This window comes from Indicator indicator, chromosome 32, assembly GCF_027791375.1.
Source record: "Indicator indicator isolate 239-I01 chromosome 32, UM_Iind_1.1, whole genome shotgun sequence".
In the NCBI taxonomy this organism is placed as follows: Eukaryota; Metazoa; Chordata; class Aves; order Piciformes; family Indicatoridae; genus Indicator; species Indicator indicator.
This window is the reverse complement of record NC_072041.1, coordinates 6,108,513-6,117,045: the sequence shown is the minus strand read 5'-3', so window position 1 is coordinate 6,117,045 and position 8,533 is coordinate 6,108,513. Positions and strand designations below refer to the sequence as shown.

Genomic DNA, 8,533 nt, shown 5'->3' with positions numbered 1-8,533 from the left:
AATAATTTTAAATATTTTATTTTGTTGGTTGTGTGGTTTTGTTTTGTTTTTAAACTTGCTACAAATGCTTTATACAATATTTCAACAGAAAGTCCCCATAACAGAAATGTAACAAAATGGGAATGATAGTGAAAGTGAAAGGTAAAGTGGCACAAATTCACCAAACAAGTCTTAAACTACAAATTTTAAGAGGTAGATTACTTTAAGTCAAGAACAACAAAACAAAAACAAAAAAAAAAAAGGGGGGGTGGCTGTATGAAGAAACTTCTCATCAATTCTTGTCATTAATCTTGAAAGTTCTATGAACACATGACAAAGGCATTTCCAGAATAAAAAGCTGTTATGAACAACAGAACCATTTTTGCTGCCTTAAGTTATTAGAGGTGTACAACCTTTTAGAGTAATTATATATTTAACTTTTCAAAATATACAGGCATGGAGTCCTGGTCTAGGCTTCTTATTGATAAAAAGATACACTGCATTCATTATATATATGGTATTTAGAAACTGCTATCAGGATTTCATTGCTATAGAAAGTTTCATTTGCATGTATAAATAGGAATTTAGGGGGAGGAAAAAATCCATAAAACATCCAAATCAGGCTTTTTCCCATTGTACACTGGACATCTAAAAGACTCAAAGTGAGGAGAAAGGGGGAAGAAAAGGAAATTCGGTCGTGCTAGGTTGGCCTCTACCGATTCATTTAGACAAAAGGTTCTAAGAGATGTAATATATGACAAAAATACTTCTGAGTGCAGCAACATTTGTTGTCCCTGAATCTACACTGAATTACTGACAAAAATCAAGGAACCTGCTTTGCCAAGAATACAACTGAACTGCCTCGCTGCAATTCATGATGGTGTGGACAAAACCAGGAGCTAAGCAGACACAAGAGCAAAAGGTTTGGTTTAGGTAACCCCACTCTTTCTTTTGATGGCTTCCTGTGGGGTTGGTTTTGTTTTTTGAGCAGTATCCCTCTCTCTTATCTGTATCATCCCCGTAGCCCAGCATGTGTCTCAGGCATGAAATAAGAAAGTCTGGGCCTGACACTGAGTATTAGCAAGAAGCCTGCAGGCAATTTTATGATTGAGAGTCAGCTTCAGCAGGTTTCGCAAGCTTGGTGGATTTCACATCCATTGTCGTAGTGCTCATCTTAAGTTGAGCATGCAACAGCTCTACCATAGCATTAAGGGACTTTTGTTTGTTTGTTTGGATTTTACAGCAGATTCCTAGAAAATAAAAACACAAAAACTGAAGATAAATGACAAAAACTCCTTGTGAACGGACTACGTTTACATAGAGAAACTGAAAGGTGAAAAACTACTTTGGAGACAAACATGAGAAAATATTAAGAATTAAGATTCCCTGGAGAAAAAACAACCACCAAATAAACAACAACAAAAAACAGTGGCAAGATTCTTTGACCTCACTGGAGGAGGTGACCCAGTCCTATACAACACCTTTATTGATTCTGCTAGAGTAGAAGCAAAGTTAGCCTGTGCTGACACTAGTGTATGCAGGCAAAACCCCTCTTCATACCATGTACTTGACAGAGAACAAAAAGCTGATTACATCTAGATTTATGAACATCATTTCAGAAACAAAAGGCAAGAATTCTTCTACCGTAGCTATTCATTAAACCAGGAAGGATTGCAAGCTGCCAAAGTCAACTAACAGTACTTGAGACAGTCAAGAAAACCTTAACCCCAGGTCAGTTGTTCTTTATCCCAAACGCTACTAAACAACTGCCATATGCCCAGATTTCCGAGCACTCTGTTTATTTTGCTTAAGGTCAAATGATTAATGTAGATGGCAAGATGTGTCATTCTGGCTTCAAACTCTACTGATCTCTCCTGGCATCATGCAAGACGTTTCACACAACACCAAAAGAGCAGCTGAACAGAATTAAGCAACATGAAAACGTTCCTGGCCCAAGAGAATAGGCCTGGTAGACATTTTTTGTTCCTCAAATGCATTTTTTTACACCATTAGTCTCCAAGCTCCAGGAACATTTTTCTCCTTCAACATGTCCTAATTTGGGTATTGACTATCTGAAGTCAAATTCCTCTCTAGCTAACTCTTTGAGCTAACTCTGTTGAACCTTTACAAAGCATTTGCTCAAAGCTTTCAACTAGGAGGTCTTCACCATACGACAAAGGAGCTGCAAACAGTTTGACACTTAATGACAAATTCTGCCAGGGGACACTTGTTCTGAGAGGGGCTGCCATCCCCTTCCTCCACTATCAATTACTTTGATAAAAACATCCTCCCTTCAGCCATAAATTTGGTGTTAATCACAGCCATGCACTGCAATTACCAAACCCAAAAGAACTCAATGAGCTTTGTGGAAGTTACTCAGCAAACCAGCAACCCATTTGCAAGACTTAAGAGGGCAGGAGCATGCTAATAAAAATTAGAACCACTTTGCAAAAGATCCTTTAGATTTCAGAGACTACATGAAGATGGATGTAAACTGGGACTCAGGCACATAGATTAAGATTTTTATTTATTTATTGAAGTATTACCCTTTGTGATTAAAAAGCTTCTTCTCAAAAAGAAATAGAACTTTAATTATAAAATTCATTTTTACTGAAACGTAACAGCATGAGACTTCTTACAAATGTACACGTTCGTGGAACTTTTCTTACATGTCTTTTGCCCTTATAGGAAATATTTCATCATCTGATTCAGTATGCACATACATTATTGAAGTATTTGGTCATGGTTTTGTTGATTTTTTTTCCTTTCTATGATATGCAGAGAATGCTTTTTTTTATTAAAACCCAACAACAGAAGTTGTTTTATTAAAAAAAAAAAACAGTCATTTTTAGTTTAGCAAACCCCCATAAACTAAATCCAGAAGGATCCCAGACCACCATCAATGTTGGATATCAAATACAAGGTCAGTGTATTCAAGAAGATCAAGTTTCATGGTGTGAACTTTATTTGCACTCAGGTACTGACATTGATTTTTTTTTTAATTATTATTTTCTTTTTTTTGTTTGTTTCCAGAGTTTTCAAGTCAGTGTTCTAGTTCAAGACATTCTCTATACAAACCGGATTATTTCATGACAACATGACAAAATGCATCAAGTATGTACATCATACCTCAGCATGACCCAGCTGCTAACCCACAGTTTAGGAAATGCAACCTTTGAATTTTTATTTATTTAAGTATGAGAAACTCAAAATAAAAGGCCAAGAAAACTGGCAAAGCAGCAAGCAACATGCTCCTGCGTTGTTTCAACTTCAAATTAAATGCTTACCTGAAATCTTTTAGTTCTTGCTTTGCACTGCTTTCATCTCGTTTGTTTTCTGCTGCCTCTGCGTTTGCTGCCTGCTGGAGGCTCCGTGTGATAGGTCCCCCAATCCTCTCTCTGGACTTCACAGCGAACCTGTCTGCCTTTTTCTTAGTTGCCACAGCAGACTTGCTTGGCAAAACAGCTTTATTATTCCTTTGTATCCTGACGTGCAGTTTCCGGGAGGCTTTGCTGGAGATTCCAGCAGAACTGTTCTTAGCCACCATCTTAGCTTTTTTCCCCTCAACGTGGGACATTTTGGACACTCTTACAGGACTAGAGTTCCTCAGGGATGAAGAGTTTGGCTTTTTGGATCGCATGGAAGGCCCAAATTTAACATTTTGTTTGGATCTGAAGGACGCAGAGGGGAGCTGGATTTGTGTGGGTCCTGAGGTGCGTGCTCTAGTCTTGCCCAAGTGAGGCTGCATGCCCTGCATTTTGATTTCTGCATCCGCCGTCCGCCTGCGCTGGTTGCTGCCTTTCTCACTGCTTGCAGGGGAAGAATTTGCACTTTTTTTGGAATTCTTTTTAGAGGAGGGAGAGATGGGCTTTTTGGGACAGCTGTACGAGGCATGCTTGTTCAAACTCCCAATGTAAGTAAACTCTCTGTTACAGTAGGGGCAGATGTGAGAGTCTGACTCGGATGGATGATTTTTCAGCTCTGCCTTCTGCTGGGCAGATTTCTTTTTTTGCAAGATAGCTTTCTGGACGAGCTGGTTTTTCTTTTTCAATGCACTTATTTTTAGTTTATTTGAGGACATTTTGCTAATCTCAACATTAAAATTGAGTCTTTTAGGCTGACCCATTCTTCTGAAGGCATTCTTTCCAGGGCCAGCTAGAACCACCATGCCATTCTTAGGCTGTACTGTCTGTTTCAGTGGCACTGGATTTTTTTTAGGCGTGTATCTCTTTTTATCACTGGCAGAAGCACAGGCCAGGATGTGTTTGTGTAACTCAGGCATGTTATCCACACTCTTCCCACATTTTGTGCATCGAATGGCAGTGGTAAAAGTCTGTGGAATATTGTGGGTAGTGAAGTTCGTGGCAGTAACTCCAATACCCATAGGATTACGATGGTGATACTGAAACGGAGGTGGTTTAAAGCTCGGGTAGTGTTGGTTGAGGCCCATACGAACATCTGGATCTTTAGATTTTACTCCAGAAGCCATTATTTTTATAGTAGTATAAAGCTCCTCGGAGGAATCATTTAGATCTTCATCTTCCTCCTCTTTAGAGGGTTCCAAGGAATCCTCCGGTAGGCTCTGCATGTGCTCCACGTTCGCCTTACTGGGGTCAGTAAAATTCTGGGGTCTCAAAGTCCCACTTTCAAACTCGTGATGTGTGCACTCTTTGTCTGGATGGAGATCTCGCTGATGCTGCTGCAGATTGCACAAAAAAGCAAACTCCTTTTTACAGACCGAGCAAACAAAGATATTTCCTACTCCGTGAAGCAGAAAGCGGTGTTCTGACAAGTCTGTTTTATCCCTAAAAAGCTGTACACAGAATTCACATTTGAAGGGCCATTCTTCAGCGTGAATGGATAAATGCTTGGTTAGGTCTTTAATGGAAAGAAAAGGTGATTCGCAGACATTGCACACAAAGCTTTTGTTGAACGTTTCCTGCACTACTCCTCCCGTTTCACTTGAAGTATGAGGATCTTCTCTTGCTTTCTGCTGTTCAGTTTCAGCTTCTTCCTGTTTTATCATCGGGAGAGTATTTTCAAGATTATCAGCAGAGGAAACAACAGAAGAAACCACAGAAAGAGGAGGTGGAGAGGGAGACGAGGAAGATGAAGAGGAGGAGAAAGAAGAAGAGGAAGAGGAGGAAGAAGATGAGGAAGAGAGCGTGGGAGGACCGGGTGAAGCAGCAGAAACAAGAGGTTCAACAGAAGGAACAGGGGACGGAGAAGGAGAAACCGTAGGTGAGAGAACTGGGAGAGGGGACTGGGTGGTAGTGTTAGAAAGTGGTGACGGACAGGACGAAGTGTTAGTGGCACTGGCAGAGACATCTGGAGTTGGTAAGGGCATTGGTGGAAGGAGGGGAGGTGGTGATGTAGCAACTGTCAGCACAGGCGGGCAGGGAGGCGGGGAAGGAGGATTGGTTGGTGTTAACAAAGGAGGCAGCTGGCACACGGGAGGTACAGCAGATGCCTGTGACACAGGGGAAGCAGAAGAACTGAGGGGCTGAGCGTCAACAGAAGATGATGCAGACAGACTGGGATCCACATCAGGTTCTGCCTGAGGCTCCAGGGCTTTGCTCGGGCTCACGCTCGTGCTCACACTGAGCGTGCTGTCCGTGGCTGCATCCATCCCGTTATACTCATTGAGCAGGACCTTCTGCAACATGCAGGTGGTTGGTTTCTTCTTTTTAACACCACTACAGGTTGGCTGTATGGAATTTTCTTTATAGTCCCTAATTTCAGCATCGCTGCCAGGCTTCTTATGCACACTTAGATCTAAGACAGATTCCCAAGGAACCTGATTCTTGTTTTTGATGTCAGACCTTTGTTTCACACCACTGGATAAATCCAGCGGCTGCTGGTTGCACACACTACCAAAAGCTGGAGCTGCTGTCCATTCTTTCGAGATTTTGTAGTCTTCAAAGCAATGAGGGCTCAGAGACTCTTTCTCCTCCCGTCCAGTCAAGCTCCAAGCAGGTGAGTTGCTGTGGGTTTCTAACTTTGGCATTTTTGAACTCCGAATATTATCATTCCATACAGTTTTTCCCTCACCTGATTTAAGGTCTCGAAGTACTGGACTGTGCTGTGGAGAACTAGGAGGAGAGCTGGTCCTTCTTTTAAATCTACCTGATACTGGAGGCAAAATAGGTGATGATGTAACAGAAGGCCCTAGTTTAGGGATTTCACTTGATTGAGTTATCTTCTTACTGTCCTGTGTCTGAAGAAGCTGTTTTAATTTGGATGACAAATAAACCCCTTTCTCTTTATTGAAAGGCAAACTTTCTGTTGAAATGCTAAGAGGAAGATTTAAAGAACTAGTAGGAGTTATAGGTTCTGGGTCTATTTCAGTTTTTATTTTTGGTACAAGAGGAGGGCTGGCAGTTCTCCTCTTTTTGGATTCATTGCTCCCGCTGCTGGAGGGTTCCTTAGGAGGTTCATTCACATGTGTTTGCGTAACCTTTAAATTTGGGGCAATCTCCACTGTGACTGGGCTGATTATACAATTTAGCCCATACAAGTCTGCAGAGTTGGACTCCATCTGAATCACATCACAGTTGCTAGTGCTGCTGTTGGACTGAATTTTACCATCAATGTAATAATTTAAATTTTCAGAGATATTGCTGGAAATATCCATAATATAGACATCATCTACTTCCCCTTCCTCTTCTATCTCTGTGCTTGCTATATACACGCTCTGGACTGCTGAGGCCTGCTCTATCTGAAGCGGTGGCTCTTCAGTGAAGAATCCTTTTCTTCTGACACCTTTGGGAATAAGATGGCGCTCATGAACCCTGCGCTGGTGCCTCCTCATGTTGGTGTGAGTTCCAAAAACCTTTTTGCAGTATTTGCAGGGATGCAATTCTTTGGGCTCCTTATTTTCCTCAGCAAAAGCAGAGTTGGACAACTCTTGGGAAACTTTCTCCGAATCCAAGACAACAGAGTCTTGCACCAGACTTGAAACGTTCAGGTCATCTTTAAGACCATCATCCACAATTATTTGGTTATCACCAACATTATCCAAGTGTTGTGATGATGTTAGTGTTAGGAAGGGTTTTCTTTTCAGCCCTGACTCGTGGCGTCGCTCGTGCCTTCGCCTGTTGATTTGAGTGCCAAAGGCTTTCCCGCAGTACCGACACTTGAAAGCATGGTTGATAGTAGATATGTGGATGTGCATGTGGCGTTCCAGGCCTTGCTTTGTTGTGAACTTCCTCTCACAGTGCTGACAGGGAAACATGAATGTTTCCTGAACATCACCATTGGATTCACCTCTAGCTTTTGGAATTTTCACAACAAGCTTTTTCTTTGGAGAGCTTTCTGGAGATTCTTCTGACAGACTCTTCTGCTCTTCCACAGACTCTAACTTTTCTTCACATATCAAAGGCATTTCAGAGTTGTCTTTAGGCATATTGGTATCTTCTATCTCCTCTTCATCTTCTTCCTCTTCATCATCCTCCTCTTCATCATCATCCAAATCATCTGATGCACAGTTTATTATTTCTCCTTGCTTGTCTTCAGTCACTATTTGTGGTTCACTGGTAGGACTGGGGATCATGAGCTTTGGAAGTACATCCTGATTTACCATCTCCTGAATCACAGCTGTTTGCTCCAGGGACAGTACAGCAGAAACAGAGGGTGTTTCATCTTCCTCTTTATGACCTGATACATAAAATAGGAAAAACAAAGCGTAAGACATTTTTACCCAACACTTCAGAATATTCTACATCTTCCTCATAACTTCTCCTCCAACACAACATACTCAACGCTTATGACCAAACACAGTGCCACTGCTTGTCACTGCTGTGATTCAATACAGAGAGTAAAACTGTACTAATGACTCTTTAATTAAGCTCCAAAGGCAGCATTTTTAGAATAAGGACTTAGGTTCTGCTCTTTTGTTCTAAGCTGTTCAGACTTATGTCTAAAGTTTACAACACATTGGTTTTTCCTGTTGTCAGAGTTGGCTGCTTAATGACATACTTCTGATACCCCAGTTCCTTACAAATAAAAAAAATTGGGCAAACAATATAGACATGTTCACTTTGCTACACTAACATTAAACATGACAAAAAGTGTCCTTTGACTGAAAAAAAAAAAAAATAGTTGGAAGGGGAAAAAAGCTACCTGAGAACTTACCCTCTTTAGCATCCCTCATATCTGCAGAAGTAGAATCCAAATCAGCCTTTTTCTGTTTCGTATCAGCTGCCTTCTTTCCCTTGTTTTTACTTTCCTGAGACTTTTTCTTTCCTGAGGAGACAAAACCCCAACGTTTATTATTCATGTTTGACAATTTCTATTATTCACATTTGAGGGGCAGAATTCAACCACCCAGCTTTGGAATGCAACATACTTCTGGAGAAACCCTGTTTTGCTGAGGAGTACAAATGACAAATCAGTAAAAATTGTAGCATTCAGGTAAAACAGTGAGTCTCTAGAACTAGAAGAAATTAAAAGTAAATAAAACAATGAGTTTCAAAAACTCTAAAGCTCAAAAAAACTTCAAGAATAGACTGTAACAGAAATGTACTGTCCAGAGTTAGCCATCTCTCATGAGAGC

At 40.9% G+C, this 8,533-nt stretch overlaps 1 protein-coding gene across 1 annotated transcript; it reads right to left on the bottom strand.

Annotated features, from left to right (window-relative positions):
• Positions 1 to 1,147: 1,147 nt before the first annotated feature.
• PRDM2 (PR/SET domain 2) lies at positions 1,148 to 8,164 on the bottom strand. The gene is made up of 3 exons (XM_054394919.1): positions 8,113 to 8,164; positions 3,267 to 7,635; positions 1,148 to 1,229 (listed from the first exon to the last, which is right to left on the bottom strand). Exons 1-3 carry the CDS (start codon positions 8,129 to 8,131, stop codon positions 1,217 to 1,219), a joined length of 4,401 nt encoding a protein of 1,466 aa, XP_054250894.1. The 5' UTR covers positions 8,132 to 8,164; the 3' UTR covers positions 1,148 to 1,216.
• Positions 8,165 to 8,533: the final 369 nt, after the last annotated feature.